This window comes from Rhamphochromis sp. 'chilingali' (assembly GCF_963969265.1).
Source record: "Rhamphochromis sp. 'chilingali' genome assembly, chromosome: 16".
In the NCBI taxonomy this organism is placed as follows: Eukaryota; Metazoa; Chordata; class Actinopteri; order Cichliformes; family Cichlidae; genus Rhamphochromis; species Rhamphochromis sp. 'chilingali'.
In genome coordinates, this window is record NC_137943.1 from 3,885,075 (window position 1) to 3,906,947 (window position 21,873).

Genomic DNA, 21,873 nt, shown 5'->3' on the forward strand with positions numbered 1-21,873 from the left:
GTAACCAACACAATTTTGAGAAACCTGGTTATTCATTTCCTATTTTGGAGTTTCGAAGGTCCTCTACCATCTGCCAGTGGGTTGTGGAGTACCCTCAGCACACCTGCTTTTCAAAACATGGTAGAGGTGCAGAGCTGCAGATAGTGACCAAAGTGTCATCATGTTTGTTTTAGTACCTGTCACATGCATTTGATGCTTCACACCAGTGAACTTGCATCATCAACAGGTAAGCTCAGCTGACGTTCCCCTGTTAGGTGACTGATGTTGGCTGCGTAGTTTTGAATGGCCTCTCTTTCAGGTTTTCCCACATTTTCCATGATCCATTCACCATCCACGGAGTGACAACTGAGACTCATTTCATTTCCACGGGTTTTGGATGTGTATCCATTCCCATCTCACATTTTATCTGCGGCTTCACAACATACTTGTTGAAATTTGTATCATTTTAATCTCTAGCAGTGAAACTCAAGCTACAACAAAAGACTTCATTAGTTGCTTCCAGTGTTACTCTCTGCAGACACTGAAGCCGCAGTGTGATCAGCTCGGGCCCATTTCACATCACAACGCAGAGATGTGACAAAAGTCAAAAACAAATGTGCCCCGCTCGCGGCCTGTGGAAACGCACAAGACAGAAGTCAATTGTGACATTCAACTCAGGAGGTACTGATCTCAGATGACTGGGTCAGGTCACATAACTGTTTTTATTTTCCTCTTTTTCCCTCTGATTTTAACCACTTATGAGGGAGCTGATGGTGTAGAGGCATGCAGTGGCATCTACACCCGCAGAGAAGGCACAAGATGGACAGATGAAGGGCGACGAGCCTCCCCCGAGGACAGGTTAGCAGAGTGGATCGAGACAGAATCAGACAGAAACCGGAGAGAGAGAGCCAATGAAAGGGTTTACAGTCAAAGGGAGAGCAGAAAAAGCGAGAGCAGAGTAAGAGAATCCTGCCAAGAAGCAGGATATGGATCAAAGTCAAGGCAAGTCAAAAGCACACAGCCTGTGAAAACACAGTGAGAGAGGGATTCTAAGTCTGAATATCAGCCCGCAGCTCCTCTATAGATAAAGGCAATGATTGTTCATGGGCAGTTTTATGTTTTTGAGTGTGACTGTTTTGAATATTTAAAGTAATGAAAGACCGAGAATGATGAGATAACATTCAGACAAGACTGTAACACATAACACTGCATGCACTGTGCATGCAATTTATCACCTCCCTGCGACTAATCTGATACCAGCAGCTGAGCTCCATCAAAAAATCAAAATCAGATAAATTGTGCAATTTGGAAAAGGTCAAAAAGAGTTATGAAAATGTCAACTTGACAGTGCACGTAGAGACAGACGGGAGGAATCTAACACACACGATCTTTTTTTCTTTTAAGAATTAAACCCACCAGTCTGAAAAATTTACAGCAAACTGGATAAATTCTCCCTCCGGCTAGGTGTTCACGTGTTTACTTAACTTGATACATAAACATCCAAAATTATCTTCTTTCTCCTGTTCATTCAAAATAATAAGTAAAGTACACCAGTGCCTAACTGATCCTGCCTGTAAGCGATACTCATTCACCACACTGTTACAACAAAGGTTAAGTGAAACTGATTCAAAAACAGTGACCGGGAAAAAAAAATCAATTAGAAATAAACTGCGTCAGCTCAGTCAAACAAGTACAGTTATGCAAAGATAAGCAAAAATGATTAACTGAAAAATGGATTTCAATGAGTCATTTACATAAAATATCCCTTTTCAAACATATTAGGGAGTCTGTGGCTGAATAAAAATGGGATTTTGGTTGCTATTATTAATTTAAATCAGCAAATGTTGCGGCCTATTTGCATAAGTTGTTTGTTTAATCTGCACAGTCAAGGACATTAACAAATAGCACCATGATATGGGTACTTGTGCAGTAAATCTGCATGTTCAGTGGACAGAAAGGAGACGAGGGTCATTTTGTTTGCGACGATTACATTTTTAGCTCTTTGAAAGTCACCCTTGCAAACCTCTTTTCACAGAAATGAAGCAGTGACTCTAAATGCAACTGAACCAACGGAGGATCTGACATTTCTCTCTACCAGAACAGTCGTGGACGCTGACAGCAGCAACACACTTAAAGTTGCACTAAACAATATTTTTACACTAACAAACGGTCAGATCACTTGAACTGTAAAAATGAGTCTCTGTGAACCATTTGCTGCCTGCTAAGAGAACAACATTAACAACTTGTGGCTGAAAAAAGAATTTAGTAGGTAAACAGCCAGTCTCACACATTTGGTGGAGAGCAAAACAAGAGCAAGACCTACAGTTTATATAAAACATGACAAATTAGCACCCAAGTAAATCTCAATTTGCTTGTAGCCTTCATCACAAGGAAATGGCTTTAACAGGGTTTTATCTCAGTTTCTTTTTAGTCTTTTAATGATTGTGGAAAAAAACTTTTTTGCATTTATTTTTACTATGATGCTTCTGTGACATCTCCTGTGCAGTGGTGATTTTGCCTCTCCCTTAAAGCCTCACTCCCTGTTTAGTGTGACTTGAGGGTGGCTGAGTGAAAGAGAGCCTTCAGTCAGCAGCATCTATGTGAAGAAAGTAAAACTATCGAGGTTTTGTTGTTGAACCCGTGGATGCGGATCATATAGATTCTCTCACGTGGTGCCTTTCTATAGTATGCCTCCCATTGCTTTAAGCATTGGTTATCTCTTGCTTGCCCGGGGCAGTTGCCATGTAGATTCCCAAGGCATGTGAGTCTACTGCCACCTGGGGCTCTCTCCACCCCTGCCTGCACCCTCAGATATCCCACAGTGATGGCAGACAGTCTGTTGCCCTTGCAAGACAGGCTTTACAGTCAAAAACACTCTCCAGTCAGGACCCCGTGAACCAGTGTCCTCCACCACTTTCTTCCCTTTATGTGTTTTTCATTTTCATTTCAAGTTAAAGAAAGCGTCCTCCAAAAGACATAATCCCATTCACTCATACATATTTGTGTTAACTGATCAAGACTCTGTGCCGACTGTAACATCAGAATGACTTTTTTTGTTTGTGCTCTACATCTACCTTTTTTCAGACATGCAACTAAAATGTCTAGATCCCTCTTTCTGTATGTACTGCATTTCTCAACGCGAATGATTCAAAGCATGCCGAAGCGTAAGTAAAAGTATATGCATAAAAATATGTCTGCAATGAGCCTGTTTTACACAGTCAGGAGGAAGCTGGAGGGAATGGGACAACGATCTATCAGAGGTGTGAGAGAACGGCAGAGTCCAGAGTCTTTGGGTTTGAGTTAATCATGCAGGAGAGTCGTCTGGTTTCTGCAAATCACAAAAATGAAAAGGAGTTCCAGCAGCGGGCTGAAAAAACAAACAAACAAACAAACAAACACTAATATTTCTTTTAAACCTGCATGACTACCCTTGAACTTTAGTTTGTTCAACATATTTTATACTTATGTGTTTTCAACTGATTTTTTGTTATTAGAGTTACTCATTATTTTCTCAAACACTGCACAACAAATTGAAAAGCTGAGGAATTTTTCCATTTGATAAATAAACATATAGATTTATAAGTACTGAAGCACAAATGTATTTTTAAGCACCCCATTGTTTCATTCATCCCTGAGTAAACTTCAATAAGATGTCAAATGTCAGGTACTGATAATGATCCTCAATCAAATCTACCTCAGTGACAAATGTAATTCAAGCCCATCAACCAGCATTAGTGCCCATACATGGAGGGGGCTAATACAGGCGATGCAGGGAAAAAACTGTTTAATGCCAGGCATTACTTGGAATCCAAGTGGAGACTAAGTGAACTGTGTTCTCTTATAGAGCCAATAAAACCAAACCACACATCAGAGCATGCCAGCGCTCCAGCCCCATAATCCACTTACTAACGGATGAGGATGATGTTATAATGGCACCAGTGCTCCTTATGACTTACACCCCTGTCATGTAACTCCTGAATGGAGGAAAGAAGACATGGCCTTTCTCAGGCTGACGGAGCAGGCATAGTATTAGAGCTGAGCTATCAATCTGTCACTTAGTCTCTGAATGCGAGGCATTAAGAATCAGGAAGGCGGAAAGATCGGGACTATCTGACAGCTACAAGATAGCAAAAGGAAGCTTCTTGCATGGAATATAATAAACTTTATCTCCACTAAAGGGCCGCTGATTGAATTTGATATCAGATTACAATATTAATGGCTGAAACTGATAGTTTTCTAACAATGAATCCTTTCAATGCATTTGTTATTACGCTAGCTCCTAACCTGCAGTTAATGTTGTCAAAATATAACATTGGATACGTACAATGAAATGAAATGGAATGAAGAATGAAATGAAAGTTAGATTGAGAGGATTTTTAGCAATAGGCTTTATGATCCAGTGCAGATTTTGACATTGAACAAATGTGAAAGTCGCAACCCTATTTCACACGTGTCACACAAGGGCCTCTCCACTGGAAATGAATATTAATGACATAACTGGCTTCTATCATTTGATTCAATTTGGTGTATTTCATAAAAGCTAATATAGCATGAAGCCATGATAGTTTGACTCTGTGTGCTAATGGGGTATTAACGTGAATTATGTTACAGTTGTAAGTTGTAGTTGTAATGGTAAAAGTTTTAAATGCTTGAAAGATGTTTTATGCTCGAGCTTTTTATTTTTTTCCATTTCCATTCCACTGCTTTGAAATCCACACTGGGTTTTGTATGAGATCACATAATTCATTTTATAATGGTGGAAAAATGAGTCCATAGTGTCAAAATGTTATCTTTTGATGTGTTATCTTCAGCCAGTTTATCAGAAACAAACTGGTATATTTTTATATATGTTTAGATGTAGTTTGAAACACGAATTTCTGTTAACGTGACACACAGGGATTGCCAGGCTGTCACAGTGAGTCCAGGACTTTGCTTCTCATAATATAATAACTCATAATTCATGCTTCCCACATCATTAGACTCCAGTCAGCCTATTGTTACTACAAAGTCTCTACAAGCCTGAATTACTGCCTATTAGTAATGCTTATGTTCTGTATTTTAGTGGTGTGAAAAGTTCCTGTTTGTTTGTATGTTTGTCACACTTAAATGTTTCAGATCATCAAACAAATTTAAATATTAGACACGTTTATTATTAAGGGGGAAAAATCCAAACCTACATGGGCCTATGTGAAAAAGTGATTCACCCATCAACCTAATAACTGGTTGGGCCACCCTTAGCAGCAACAATTACAATCAAGTGTTTATGATAACAAAGCAATGAGTCCTTTACAGCAGCGGTCCCCAACCCCCGGGCCTCGGACTGGTACCGGTCCATGAGTCGTTTGGTACCGGGCCGCGAGAGTTGAGGCTCAGGTGTGAAATGTCTGGTTTTCAGGGTTTTTATCGGTTTTCAGCGTCATTTTGTTATCGTTTTTATCGTTAACTCGGTTTTCCTGGGTCTTTTCACCTGTGTTATGAATAAATCTTCTGTTTTTCGGTACCGGTACTAGTTTTATTTTGTTGTATTTATCCGCGACACCTTAAAGGCCGGTCCGTGAAAATATTGCCGGGCATAAACCGGTCCGTGGCACAAAAAAGGTTGGAGACCTCTGCTTTACAGCACTGTGGAGGAATTTTCTTCACTTGTGTTATCTTTGTTTGATGATCTGAAAGATTTAAGTGTGACAAACATAAAAAGTAGGAAATCAGGGACCACCATAGACAGAGAAGCACAAGTACAACACAGCAAACCCTCTTCATTGAATGTGAGGTGACTGACTATCAGTTACCTAGTTCTATATTTATGTGTAATTCATTGATATTACAGTGTGAGATCCATCAGATTCATCCTAGCAGTTGATTGATGGACAATGTACGCTAACCTTGCAGTAATTAAGCAACATATTTCTGTGCTGGGAAGAAAAAAAAAGATTTTGTCCACTATGACTTTTTCATGTTACTGATGCAAACACATCAAATTTGGTTTGTTAGTTGTCTCTATGTGATTATGCAAAATATTTAAATTCTAATATTTCTGTTTGAACTTCACTAAATAAACCAATCTGTGGCATCACAAATGTAGAACTGTGTAAAAGTTTTGAGTCTTTATACTTTACTTCCAAGGATCCAGATCTTCTCATTATAGTGATCTCGGGCAACATCTCTCCAGGGTATCTGAGCATCTTTCACAGTTTTTCCTTTCGTCACTGGCTGCTTCTTCATGCATTTTCAATCCAGTCCTTGTTTTTTTAATCTTTTTCAGAACAATGCTTTCTTGTTAAGCCAATATACAGTGACCTATAAATTACTATGAATTATACGAAGCGGTGGCAGGCCAAAAGGACTATGTATAACACATGAACATTATCTGAAAATCACATCATTAAGAAACAGGGAAAACCTGAGAAAACCCGAGAAATTCATCTGACCCTTCAGGTGACCCGTCTACAATTCTCTGAAGCCTCATCTGAAATGGTGTTAGTGGCTGTCAAGAAGCCATTCTTAAGGAACTGAAAAAGTCTGAAAAACACCCAGTTACACACTGAAAATCAGTGTTAATGCGTCCTATTTAGTGACTAATGTTAATCAAGTCATCAACGTGTACGGAGCAGCTCAATACAGAGCTACAACCGTGAGTATCAACAAGCAGTCTGCAAAATACAGTGATGGTTTAGGGCTGCATTTCAGCCAGTGGTGTTGGGTATCTTGTGAAATGGAAGAAATTGTGAATGCAAAAAAGTAAAGGAAGATTTTTATGCATCATTCAACTTTTGGGTTGCATGGTGCATAAAAAAGTTCTGGTCAGAGTCCTCAGCTTTCAGGCCCCTCTTCTGTCAAACCAACTTCTCATTTGGACTTGGAAGACAGACCCTCTTTACTTTTCAAGGCTAAAAAGTCTCCTTTCTGATAAAGCTTATAGTCAGACGTGGACCTGATGACCCTGAACTATTCATTAATGATTCTCTAATTATGCTGCTGATGGTGCTTCCCCACGTTTTTCTTCATTGAACTCTTTTTATTCTCGGTGTGTTTATAAACCACTACTATATTTAATCATTAGTTAAACTCTGGCTCTCACTCCTCTGCTCTCTTTCCCCTCGCCCCCAACCGGTCACTGTTGATAGTTCTGCTTGAGGTTTCTCCTTTTTAAAAGGGAGTTTTTCCTCCCCACTGTTGCAAAGTGCTTCCTCACAGAGGAACTGAACTGAATTTAATGCAATACCTTTTATAAAGTGTTTGACTGGATCAGTATGATCCCAGTCTAGAGTGATCGCAAATACACTCTAGCAAAAAGAAAATACCTGGACAGAAAAACACTCAATGAAACAATCACTATTGAGGCAGTGTTGGATCATCGCAACAAAGAATAGACCGAAAGGCAGACAACGTCCAAAGAAGAGGTTTGGAAACTTTTCCTAAATATGACTTAAAGAAAGTACAAGAAAGCTTGTCGAAAAGAATTCAGGCTTGAATTTGGTCATATCAAATACTGACTTTACAAACTCTAGTGTTTGCCTAATTTACTGCATTTCCATCTGTGTTTGCAAGAAACAGTCATTTATTCATGTAGTTTAAAAGGGCAGCCACCCACTGTCGTGCTAGATAAGGGAACATGAAGTAGTGACAGTATTTACATGCACTGAATCAGTTATTGGCTATTCTGCCATTAAGGTCTTATTAGGGTTAAACTCGTGACATGGCCCTATGACACAATGTGATTGAGCATCCTTTCTGTGGAGAATTAGCCAACTGAAGAATACACCCATTAACAGCGCTTGGCAGAAAAATACTGGGAGTAAAAAGCTTGTCCTGAGCAGCTTTGTCCTTCTCTCACAAGAAGAGACAAAAAAACAACAGGAAATGGAAAACAGAGGCCAACGGGGCCAATTATTTCACAGTACAGGAAATAAGGACCAATAACAATATTTAATAAAAACGAAAATAGCTTAATGTCAAACCAAGTGTTGCAAGACTTAAAACAGGCTTTCAGTCCTCTGTGCCATCAGAAATATTTCATATTTATTAGTAAAAAAGATAAAAATAAAGAACAATAGGACAAAAATAAATATAATTAAAACAATGAAACCTTGTATAAACCTTCTGTGTGAAATTGCATGAAATACCTCCTAATGCTGATCTTTTACTGTCCTGCTACCAACCAGTGCGCTGCTGCTGACGCCTGGTGCAATAAACATGGAACGCTGAAGTAAACAAATCAGCTCCATCGAGCAGCCTGTTGCCAAATATACCTAATCTAACTTTTCGAGTCAGGATCAGATCGATATCAGTTTCATCTTCCCATAATCCAACCATCCCACCGTACAACCAAGAGGACACAAAGGATATGCTGCTAACCACATTTCAAAAGACACTCCCAGGTCCAGTATTCATGTCCTGATAGCTTAGACCTTTTAAAAAGGACACTTTAATTAGGGTCTAAATATAGGAAATATGATTTTCTGTATTCAGTTATAACTGATATATCAGCAAAACTACACACTGAGCCAAAACAATATGAACAATATTCATATATTTAGTTTATATAGTTTTCCCTTTTATCTTCAATGTACCAGATTTTACTTTTATTCATATGCTAAAAATTCATATTAAGCAGGTTTCTGCTCACCTGTGTGCATATCGTTTCCAAAATGTCATCTGCACAAATCCAAAACTCATTTTTACACTTGCTCATGTGTGACTAATTCATTTGGTGGCACTGAATGACAGCTACCAGTTCACTGTGTTTCTACAAATACTCGGAAAATTAGAAGTGTGCTGCAGAATGCAGGGAAAATAATAGTGCAGGTGTTCTGCATAAAACCTTGTGATATTCAGTTAATATTACTGTGGGATGCACCTGTCATGTCCCAATGAACAGAAAGTCATCCAGTGACAGTAGATAAGCACACTTACGGTATCAACTGCTTATTGTTATTATTATTATTTTTATTTGAGTGCTTAAAAAAAAACATATTACTTGTGTTTTATTTGAGAACTTCCCTTTACAGCCCTTGGACATTGCTAATTATGCCATCTAAAGAGTATCAGCAAAATCAAATATGGTCAAGGTCAATGCTTTTAATCCCTAAATTGAATCTGTACATTTACAACTATACCATTGATAAATGTGTAGCGAGGTCTGGCACGAACTCTGTTTGGATTACTTTCGGGGTCAGTGCATGTCTCATTTAACCTGATTAACATTTATGGATTAAATCACAGCAGCAGTAAAAACATTTCCTTGTTCCTGTTTGCTCGTGTGGCCATGAAGCAAATATTACGGCAAATATACAGCAGCAGCTTGAAAAAGGGGGAAAAAAGTGAAAAGTCATTTTGCATTTTGTGTTTTTATTTTTTTCCTGTCTTGTCTTTCGGTCTGTATAGGAAATTAAATTGAGGCCAAAAGTCCACGGTTCATTTTCTGTTCCTGTAATGTCCTCTACACTTGCAAAGGGACAATAAACCGGTGAAGCAGCATGTAATGTTTCAGCTCCTATGCAAGTCTGATTTATTAAAAGCATGCTGTCTGCTTTATAAGGTACCGGCCCTGGATGAAATCCCAACAGACAGAGGAAATTATTTGATGCTGAAGCCATATCTAGTCTGACTGATTTCTCTTATGTGCGTGCTGAGACACAGCTTGATGGCACATGAGCGAAAAGAAGGAATACATATTAGAAAAATTCAATCAAACATAAACAGAGTTTGTGGTTTTCATGCACATAAAGCTCAGAGGTCATTAATGTTAACATTCAGAGTTAAATCTTTATGTTTACTCATAATAATTGGTCACTTGGGGATTTTCTACCACCTTACAAGAGCATGTGATCAGCAAGCATATTTACACATGAATAAGCTGCATCAACATGCATTTTAATTTTTGAGCCAAAGGAAACACATTTTACATAGAGGTGAAGGAAACCACAGGATAATTGCTACAAAGTAGACCTCTTTATTACTGCAGACCTATCCATACAGTTATTGGTCATGTGTTCTGCCCCTTTAAAGCTGTAGCAGACTGCTGAGAAAGCAGTCACTCCTCCACATTTTTCTGCACGTGCAGAAAAGTGCAAATGCAAATTTCTCGCTGACAGTTTAACCAAAATCATTTCCAGTGGAAACTGGCCGACATATCCTCAGCATAACCATGTATAATATCCACAAACTTAAAAACAGCTTATACACACACAGTACGGTAATATTATGTTGAAGCACAGTACGTATCACTCCGCGAGGCTCCGCCTACGATAGCCGTAATGCTCCGACAATCCATCAAGCGGTGCGGCTTCGTAGCTTAGCAAAGTCGTACTAAAACATTTTTTTTACAGATTTTTGAGCGCCGTGTACATAAAATCGGTTCGAGGTCACCAGAATTCATACATAAGAATTATAAGGGGCACTGTCGATTTTTTCAGAAAATCAAAGGATTTTAAGAGCAACTTATTTTCCGAAAAACACGGTAATAACGACGGCCCGCTAGCATGCGCTACCAAAAATTGTGCTTTGATGTGCATCTGACAGACGAAAGCCAAACCAGTTCCACACCACTGAAGCTGCAGCATTTTTACAAACCAGTTCTGGTTCGTCTGTTTCATTCAACGATCCGCTTTCGCCCTTCTCATTCTCCGTCGCCGCCATGCTTTTTCTGCGTATGAAAACAAAGGCACTGCGCATGCACGTTTTACTCATATTCTATGGCGATATTTCATTTTCTTATCATTGCCCAACATTATACTGGTATTACCGTGAACGGTATGATATGGCCCAGCCCTAGCCAGTACCTATCCCAGCTGTCTCAGGGCGAGAGGCAGGGTACACCCTGGACAGGTCGCGAGTCTGTAGCAGGGCTAACACAGACACAGACAAACATTTGTACTCACATTCACTCACGCATTCACACATATGGGCAATTTAGAGTTTCCAATTGACCTATTCCCACTAACTGCATGTCTTTGGACTGTGGGGGGAAGCCGAGTACACGGAGAGAACCCACACAAACGCGGGGAGAACAATTTCTTCCTCATTTCCTTACTTCTTTGTTTTATTTATATCTTGCACTACTGCAGTACTGTTCATATGTTTGATTTTATATATTCCCTAGATGGTTTCTGAATCTTGAATCATCTTGTCATCCAAATCGGTGTGTAATTTTGGACTTCTATGGCCATGAGATGAGATTACATGAGAAGGAGAATTCTAAATTTGTGCTATCACTGCTGTCCTTGTTCCTCTCCAACACATGCCCAGTAGGCCACATTGTAGCAGTTGCTTTTACTTCTGTGACACTGAAAAACATACAGAAGAATTTTGATGACTATCAAACATCTTCCAAAACTAATGCTGTCTTCACTGTGCAGCTAATTATGGGTGTTAGAAATGATCATCAAATAATTATTTCATGAAAAAGCCATTTTATTCTTTTGATTGGTGGATGCTTAACGGCTGAAAGAAAATAATTAATAGAGGAATGGATGCAAAATCTGCCCCTAGAGCCACCTTAAAGGTGAGGAGTTTTTTGATCTTTTACAAACAGGTGTTTCAAAACTGTAAACACTTGTACAGCTTTAAACTAGCTTAAAGGGCTCATCAGTGACCCCACAGTTATTCATCAGGGCAGCTATTAAACTGTTAAAAAACCCACAAAAACAGCAAAAATCGCTGCTCTTCACCACGTCAATGCTTCTGTCAGCTGCTAACAAAATGTAACATGATAAATAATGACTGATTTTTCTTTAACAAACTCATAAATGATTCACTTACTCACACAGGCATATTATTAACTACTGTGCTTCAGCTTTAAAAGGCAAAGCGTCGGCTTTTTTCTTTTAATTAGAAGAATGATTTCCATTTGGCTGTTTTGCCTTTGTTGTAAAACCAACCCACGGCGCTCGTTGTCTGCATCAGAGATTCAGCAGCACTACAAATAGGCCAAGCATTTGGGCTGTGTGCCTTCCTGACAGCCCATAGGGAACCTATGGATTGGTTTGTCTCGCTCCGCAGGCTTTTCAAAAACACGCCATGCTGTGATGCACATAGAGCAGCTCTGGAGGCTGGGATCCAGCCGGGGATCCTGCTTTACAAGTGGTCAGGGCCACATTGATTTAAGGTTTATACGATCAATGCTATCAACATGGGTTTTAGGAGGGTCACCACATGAATGTCAATATCCCCAAGAGCTGAGCTGTGTCACAATGGCCATCCCCTCCCATAAGCTGTTGGTGTGTGTGCACGCGTGTCTTCCCTTAACATTGAAGCTTGTACATTTTCAAAAACACTAACCACTTACTGTGGAATGAACAGTGGTACAACATAAAGGGCTGCCACTGTGATTTCTCTACAGTCATGAGAAAACACTTTATGATTTTGCAATAACATAAACAGAGATTTACCAATTACCATGTTAGCATGTCAAGAGATTCAGGTGGAACCCTGCCAATTTAGTGTGCTACAATTACACTCAAATAAATAAAACATGAGATTTTCACTGGTTTTGGGAGTTTTGGACTTGGTTTAAATAAATCTGTCTGTTTCCCAGAAAAACAAACACATCAACATTTTAACATCGTGTAAGGATTTTATCTTTTATCACGATTACTTTTTCCTTGGCAAAGTTAGACAGCATGAGGTAGGGTGATTATATAAACACTTACAAACGATACTCTCTCATGTGGTGATTTGATGTTGTTGGTTTATTATTGGCAGTGTAAAGCTAGTGTCAGCAGTGGTGGTGTGGTAGGGAATGTTTCCCTAGTGTAGAAAGTTCCTCACTCGAGGTGAAGGCAGCCTTGACCCTGACCTCTCCTCTAGCTCCCCAACCACAGTTTGATTAGCACCATGTCACTTTGGTTGCAGATGACAGCAGTGGTCACTGATCCTGAGGCCTGCACTACAAAGCAGGATTTGGGCCTATCTGGGTAACTATAGCGATAACCCTGGGTTTCCTGTTCTTCGAAGGTGCCTTACTTCTTACCAGGGAACTAGAGACCGACAGGTAATAACTGCCCACTAACCAATCAGTTTTCCAGAACATAGCATCAGCATTCTTGGAAGATCTCTTAGGACACTACACAGACAGATGGAGGATCTAAAGGTTTTCAATAGTTTCTAATGTCTGAAGAGCATTACTATTAAATATAGATTCTTAGATGCAGCTTTATTTATTTATTTATTGGCTTATTTGGACTCCAAAATCCGCACACAGCTTAGACTAAACCTAAATTTGAATCCTTTTTTCAAATATCTTTTAAACACTGCCAGTTTTCTTTTCCGGCTTCATACAGGCTGAACTTTATTAATATAGTAGATCTTATCCACTCCTACTGCCCTTAAAGTGCACACAAATTCATGCCGCGCTTTTAATACGAAACTACTGTCGAACGCTTTTCCTCTCAAACACACTGTTGCTGTATTTGCAGAAGCTGTGTTGCTTTTACTCTGTGTTATGTTTAATATCTTCATCATTTTCTAACATTACAGTTTTGTCTTCCTTTGTAAATCAGTTGCTTCTGCTGCCAGTACACTTCTCCATAATGGTGATTGGTCAGATGCTGCCAACATCACCCCTTTCATGAGAATGCCAGGAGAAGCCTCATGTGGCTGCTTATTCTGACTGCCAATGTTAGTGTAAGTGAGTCTAGATAATGAAAAGATACCCTGGGTATGTTGGACATCCTTGGTAGTGCAGTCCCTGTTGGGGCCACTGTGTTGCACCCCTCTCGACCCTGTGTTTTGCTGCCCAGTGCTCGATGGTGATCTTGCTTAGGCCTTTTATTGCGATTCAGGTTAAGACTTTTGCATTTCTATGCATTTACCACAAATTTTCTCTATTGTATTTTCTCTAACTGAGTTGCTTGTGTGTGCGGTATGCTATTTTCATTTGTGCTCTTTCAGAAGCATTCTAGTTGTAGCCCTTTGTTTTCATTTAGACATTTTTCTCTCCTTAGTGAGGCAGAACATCATCTTGCTGGGAGGCATATTTGGTGAGCTCCCCTCCCCACAGATATACATGTGATTAATTTCATTGTGTTTGCAGTGAGGCACCACTGGGTACTCCTCAGTGTAGCATGCCCCACAAGTGGGCTAGCTTTTACCTATTATACAATAGTAAACCTTCTTTTTCATTTGATCATATTTGTGATTGTTTCTAAGCCGTTTTCTCCATCCTAGCAGCTTCAACACTGTTCGTAATTGACTTCTGTTTTGTTGAATAAATTGTTAGAATTAGTCTGCCTCTCTGGTAAGGGTCTGTGTGCCTTTATTATCCACTGATAATTAAGTTTTGTTAAAGCAATATTTCCTGTGGTGGAGTTCCTCAAGTGGCATTGTTGTTCTCTCTCCTATTTCCACATTATTACCCTCACCACAGTAGGACCTGCAGTCTTATTTCCTTGAGGGTTAATGTCCATCGCACGATGTGTTCAGGCTTGTATCAAGTGCTTATTTCAGTTTATTCTGATGGAGCTCCCACATGACAGTTCATTTTTCCTAGTTAAAGTACATCTGGTGTGCTTTCCACCTTGCTCTTTTTAGAACATCATTTTTAGTCGCAGCTAAAAATGTCTGCTAGCTGACGCATTGCAGCCATCCCACCCATAGTGGAGAACCAGTCTGCCCATAGACAGATTAAAGAGCCTCATCAGCTGGGTTTAGATTTGCTCTAATTGCTGACTCATCAAAGCATTTTCAGCGCCCTGCGCCGTACAGATGTGGGCGCCTTCACCCCAGAGGTGAACATTCCCATCAGAAAAGAAATGTTGAGTAAAGATGGCCACTTGGAACACCTTTGTACTGACTGGCTGTAACCCTTCACTCTCAAAGGGACAACTGATAAAATCCTCAAATCCTTTTTTCCATTTTTTGGTGTGCAGGTTTTTCTTTGAGTTTTTTGCAGGTTTTTTCCTCCTCCAATAGAACCTGACGTTCATGTTTGTTCATCTGCTTTTTTTCAAGTGGGGCTGGATTTTTACTGGAAAAATAACAACCTCCTCCTCAGCTGTGGATTATGTATTATTAAAGTCATCTCTCATAGTGTAGTTCTGCAATAGAAAATTTCAAGCACTGAAACCCATTTTCTTAAAGGTCTTGGAATAATATGTAATATATAACAGCTGGATTTTGGGTTTTTTTAATAGAGTCTCTCTTTGTGGGAAATTGTGAATTAATCTTCTCAGTTTCATATCTTAGCTGCATGACAAAACACAAATCTAAGCATGAAATACCCCCCCCCCCCCCCCCCCCCACACACACACACACACACACACACACACACAAGCTTGACATCAGAAACAATCATCATTACATTTTTTCTTTTTGAAAACATATCTACCAATGCAATTTAGCAAAAGCGTTTAAGAATAAAAGTACTTTTCAGAGAAATAGTTGGCCATCCTAATACTGATAATGATGTAAGCATGAAAAATGTCTACTGGAGAGCCTATTTCAGTCAGACCCAAACGAAGGTTTAGCCTGAGTCGCTGCTGCCATTAACATAGAGCTCTGACACTCTGAATCTAATAAAAACCTCCTAATAACTTCAAAGGAAACGTGTTCCTTGAGGCCTTCGACACAGGTGAGGTAAACAAAATCTGTCCACACCTGCTGACCACCCAGCAGAACTAACCTCGTCAGTAACCTTCCCAACGATTTGCTTCTATCTGTGAAAGAAAACAAATTAATTCCACTTTATCTCATTACTAATTAACTTTTTGTCTTGATTTCTCCATTTTTTTTCAGGCAGCACTATGATGCTTGCTCAAATTAAAAAGTTGTGTTATGGCCTCTGAGGAAAAACAATAGAGCCAAGAGAGATTCACGGGGGGAAAAACATCAAATCTAACCTCTAAGCTTGAGAATATTAGGCATTTATACAATGTAATTGACTCAGTTTGTTCTGGATGCCTCTGTGCTGTATGTGATGATTGGATTGATCCACTGAGGCCCTGTGGCAAAATAGCAGCTTATTAGAATTTGGAAATTAAAAAGGGAGAAATGTGTATAGCAATGATACACTGGAGCTTAAGAGTCTTGACACATAAAACAAACATGCCACACTAAACACATCTTTTTTTAAATATATAGGGTATTTATTTGTCTTCATCTGAGTATCGCAGTTTACTTTGAAGCTGTCTGTGCCTGTAGGGTTCAAGCTGAAGTTGAGGACATGTGTTTGAACTGCCAGTGTCTCACCTGGTGTTGATACAGACATGCACAAGGTTAGTCATCTATTATGGATGACCAGCACACAGCCAGCGGAGGACACTGTGGTCACCTTGTTGGATGCGAATGCATGGGGAGAAGCTTTGAACCCTCCATGAGGAAAACCTCCAACTTTAGAACACAGCGACTGAAAAATAAACCGGCTAAACTACTGAAAATTCATTCGTGTTGTTCCATATAGTCAGAAATAATCCGTAATATTATAGCTCACTTGGAGTCAGGGGGAAAAAAAAGTTCCTGTGGCTTCAGATCCCAACTTTGCTGCAGTCCATTGAACCCGATTGCCTTTTAGGATCAGACCCATAATAAGCCTGGCTTATCCTCAAGCTTTAAAATGATGGAGTCCCCCCCAACAACCACCCCATCCTCCTTCTTAGGTATAAACAGTCTCAACGGTGTGGTGTAGTGGCCAAGCAATGAACTGTGGCTAATTGGACATTTCTGGCTGAGCTGACCTGGCTAAATTGTGCAGACCTGGGACTAATTTCAACTAATTTCATGAGTCTGGTAAAAAGATAGCACTGTAAGACAAATATGAATTTTGCAACCACAGGATACACTTTCTGCGGGCCTTTGGAAAGAATGCAGATTTGAGACGCTTCCAAAGTCGATCTTGTATATACTTATTATGACATCATCAGGCTAAACTGTTGATTTTCTTTTACAACCTCGTTTGTCCACATGGAGATCAGACTTAAGACTGAGGTCTGCAGTCATTAGACTGCAAAATTAGAATTTCAAAAACCTACATCGCCTTGTTCTCAAGTTATTGCAATCACAAGATTTTCAGAAACCCTGACCTTTAGGTCGAGGTCACAGTGATTCGAACTCGAGATTTCTAGTAGATACACCCACGGTATCAAATTGAAACGTCACTTCATTCTCGAGTTTTACAAGCCCGGGTGTCCACGCCCGCCCAGCAGGAGGACGACAATACCCCGACATCTTTTACGGCTGAGGGGTAAAAAGCGAACAAGCACGTATGTATTATCTGCAGCTGGAAGGCACTATCTGAGGACGTCCCCCTACTCTCATAAATGTTTCTGTTTACACCTCTGTGAAACACATTAATCCAACAGTCTGACATGCCTCTTGTTGATGCAGGTCTGGCACAGATATACTCATCTTACCAAGCGATACGGAGTTATCAACATGAGTTTTAGGAGCTATTTGGAGTGTTCAATGTCACTTGATCCCAGCAACTGGTTTGGTAAGTCAAGCATTAAATGTGACACCAAGGTTGAGCTAAACTGTGAATCATTCTTCTTTTCATTGCTGCAGCCTCATTGCATCACCACAGAGTAGAATCGTTTCTAAACATTTGGCTGTGATCTAATGAAAGTGTCTTTTTTGCTGCTTTTATTTAGACATCATCTGCTCTGCGTACTGAGTGCTTCCAACCTGAGGTCTCCTGTGATATACAACAGGAGCAGGTCCAGTTACAGGTGTGCGGTTGAGCTAAAAAGCCTGTAAAGCAGCCTTCACGGGATCTTTTCTGTATCCATAAGGAGCTGAACGAATGACACAGCTTTGGATTTATAGGTCGAGGACTCCAGCCGGGTGGCAAGCTGCAGCAGGGCCCGGGCAGCACAGTGGCAACACCACTTCCATCTGTTTCCATGGTCTGCTCATATCTGCATGCTAATCCTTCTCTACCCACACCTTCATGAAAAACACCCCGGTGGCAGTGCTGCCGCTGCAGCTCGTTCAGGATGAGGAATGAGCGGAGCACGGAGCACAGAGACGTGGACCTGAGGTTGATGGGATGTGAAATGCAGATAGAGCAGGGAGTAAAAATCTGAGATTAGTGGAAAACCAAAGGGGCGAGAAGCAGAACTGGCACCCTGGCTATCTAATTTCCACATAAAAATGCTGTCATCACTGAAGCCTGCGCACCTTGTAGATGGACTTGATGTTTGCTAATACATGTAAAACATGCAGAGGAAAGTCAAAGTCAGTTATCCGTCATTATATTAAGGTCTGAAGGTCAATGACATTCAGCGGGTGTTGAAGCACAGCTCCGTGCCTCCGTTCAGCAGATATAGCTGCTGGCAAAAGTCTTCTCAAGCTGACTAATCATTTGTGTATGCAGCTATAATATGCTTTCAATGTCTGAAAATACATATCATCCATCAAAGCACGATTGTAATGTCTTTGGGCTAGAAAAGGGCACTGGGAGTAGGTGTGGCATATCTAAGATCTAATAAATATACATTTCCTCAGGCAAGAAGTGGAAGCTGTGAGATCTAAGGATTCATTTCCTTCTCTGCCGACAGAGCAGATAAGGTTTGATACAGTGTAAGCATGCAAAAATCTATATTTTGCAAGTGAAATGTAGAATTTCATAAGTATATGTTTTGCTGCCATAGTTTATATAGCACTAAAATGGCTAACAGTAAATACCCTTTTTTCTTTATCATTAAAAGTCCACTTTGACCCCATCCATGCCTTTACAGTCATAAAACACATCCTTACCCTATAGCAGGCTGGATGCGCCATGCGCTTAATATATGTTTGATCTAAATAACTCTGGCAGACATGTGACTGTGGTGGAGACTGAGATATCACATATATTGGGTCAAAAAAAACCCCTCAACATACTACAGAGTGAACTGCAAGACAGAGGGAGGCTTGGGGGGGATTTGTTGCATGTAAAACAGTCATCGTACCATGACAGAAATCTACAAGATTTGTCTGCTTTTTCAGAAAAGAAATATGCGGGTTGTGCTGTTTCATTTGGAAGCAAAAACAAAAAAATGTGCCATCTTATCAGAAAAAGACAGATCTCGGAGTCGTTTTGTTTCAGAGAAGAAGAAAAAACAGTGATGTCGTTTCATCAATTTGATCTCATGTCAGTTTTAATTAAAGAAAGAAAAAAAATCTTCCACCAACATTTTTCATTTTGCTAAATTTTGCCCAATTAAAAAGTTCTTATATGTGTCAAAAGAAAATGAACAGCAATATAACATAGCACTTTCCAGTTTTAGCTCTTTTTAGCACTGAGGGTTTACCATCACAGAGATGTGCAGGATGCGGAGCTCCTCCTTCGTAGAGACATTGGCTGGATCCTCAGTCGGTTCTGGGAGGCTCAGGCTGCCGTCTTGGTGATGGATGTGGAAGAGCAGAGTGCCATTCTCCAGCCACTGCTGCCTCCAGCGCACTAGAGGGATGTCCTCCGAGTTCCCAGAGATCTCTTTAAAAACATAAAAGACAAACACAAGGGCACTCAGAAGCTTTCTGCTATTGCACATAAAATATTACCAATATCTTGGAAGAGACCCATTTAAATTTGGACAGTTTACCAGCAAATGGCATCTTCTGATACTGGAAGGTTCAATCGTGCAGATATCAAATATGACAGAAAGTTAGCGAGTGAGCAGTCAAAGGCACGTGCAGTTTTAACTGCACAATAAAAAAAACACACTACAAGCGTTCACTCAACTAACAAAATAAGACAGAAGGGACACATATTCAATTTAATTTAATTTATTTACAGCAGTCCTCCTCTGTCAACAGTCATGTCATGGTGCCTTATTTTGTAAGATAAAGATTCTACAACAAAGAAAACCTCAACAACCAGACAACCCACTACAATCAAGCACTTGGTGATAGCTGGAAGAAAAAACCCGATATCACAGCAAAGTGTGTGATAGACAGGCCGGTCCATCGTGCCCATTTAACACTTCGCTTCTCCAAAACGTGAAATGTACACGCATGCAGTAAGATGCAGTAACAGCAGAGGAAGATGTTTTATTTCAGGCCAAAATGAAAATAATCATGGACATTTTAACACATGTACATGTAGATACATATTAGCCTCCTAGCTTAATAGTTTCTGGCGATTAAGGACTCTGGAATGCACTTTATACGTTTTTTACTCAGTACCGACTTCATGCCTTTAAATATGTTATCTCACCCTGCCGGTAATGCAATTCCTGCATGCATGTACATTTCACACTTTGGAGAGGCAAAGCATAAAACACGGTGGACCAGCGTGTCTGTTACAGGTTTTGCCGTGATACTAAGTTGGAAGAAACCATCAGAAGATACAGGCTCAGGGAGGGGCAGCCCCTGTAAGACAATAACAATTATACAACTAAACGTCTTTACGCAGAAACAGAAACATCTGACTTATTTTAACCTCTATTGACAAAACAGTGAAGGTTTGTTTTATGTCAGTTAGGAGACAACAGAGAAAACATGTGACAAGAGAGTGATTGAAATCATCAACCTCTATATTCCACATGATTAAAGTAACATATTTACACACATTCATAGTCCCCAGGGGACGAATCCTCCCACGTCACTCGTGTTTTTCACATTCCACAACAGATCATTGCATACTGGGTGCTAGATGAAGAGTCAAGGTTAATCCCTTTACACTTCCTCTAGTACCACCATCAGGTTGGACTTTCAGAGCATTTAGCTCAAAATGCCACTTTTACTAAGTATAACCCACAGAGATCATCATCTCTGTCACCTCTTGTTTGCATGGGTAACAAAGTTTATTGGCATTGTCGACCAAGACGCCTGCAATCTGATGAGCAATTTCATATTTGCAGCGCTCGGCACCCGTAACCTGAGAGATTCAAGGACAGTCGTGACAGTTGTGACATTTTCTATTACAGTAATTCATTCATTCAGTCTGCATTGTCCGGAAATGATTTATGCAAATACGTCGAAATGGATTGCACTGTTTTAGCGTTTTTCTGATCCCTGCTTATACCACTCCCACAGCTGACAGCCGTTATATCCATGGAAAAACAAAAAAAAGAAAAAAAATAAACCCACGAGAAAGAAATGAGTAAACAGTGATTTTATGGAAGCAGTGGAGCATGAGAAACATTGTGCTTTGTGTCATACCTCAGCTCCCAAGACAATAAATTCCCCTCCTAGCTATTTGAAATATTAGTGATGTACGCCAAAACACACAGAGTGCAGAAATGGAAAACATTATGAATGCATGGCAGAGCGTTATGGGTGATTTTCTGTTATGTAAGTGTGAAGAGTAGCAAATGCATCAGGTTCATAAGTTAGCAGAAGTCCTGGAAGACATAAATCGAAACAGAGATCACTTAAATTGCAGCTTAAGTGGAATATAGCGTATGTTCCAGATGTGATTTTATGACTGACTTTCAGCAGCACTAAGGAAAGCAAGGATTTGGTGATCAGATCACGGTCTAGGATCAAACTGGTTAGGTATGTTGTACCTGAACACTATATTATATTGCATCAGGTTGGAGTTTCAGAGCATTTAGCTAAAAATGCCACTTTTACTAAGTATAACCCCACAGAGATGCTATCATCTCTGTCACCTCTTGTTTGCATGGGTAACAAATTTTATTGGCATTGACGTGCAAATCAACAGATCATTGCATAAGTGACTTGGACTGTGAGACCTACATTCCGCCTCCAGATTAACACTTTCATTCATTTATTCATGCATTCATTCAGTGAGTGACTTATAAGCCTATAGAGCATGGAATGTGCGGAAGTGCTTCAGGAAGGTGAACGCGCGCAAAGCTACTGGTCCGGACGGGATTCCCGGCCGCGTCCTCAAGTCATGCGCGGCTCAGCTGGCTGGAGTGTTCACACACATCTTCAACCTTTCCCTTTCTCTGTCTGTAGTCCCAGCCTGCTTCAAAATGGCCACCACACTGCAAAAACTCAAAATCTTAC

General features: G+C 40.1%; 1 protein-coding gene across 2 annotated transcripts in view; it reads right to left on the reverse strand.

Moving 5' to 3' along the window:
- The window catches only part of astn1 (astrotactin 1), a 518,487-nt gene that overhangs the window by 358,832 nt on the left and 137,782 nt on the right, over positions 1-21,873 (reverse strand). For both annotated transcript variants that reach the window (XM_080907209.1, XM_080907208.1), the window contains exon 2: positions 19,206-19,387. In XM_080907209.1, coding sequence (XP_080763335.1) covers positions 19,206-19,387 — 182 coding nt within the window. The remainder of the gene's footprint in view (positions 1-19,205; positions 19,388-21,873) is intronic.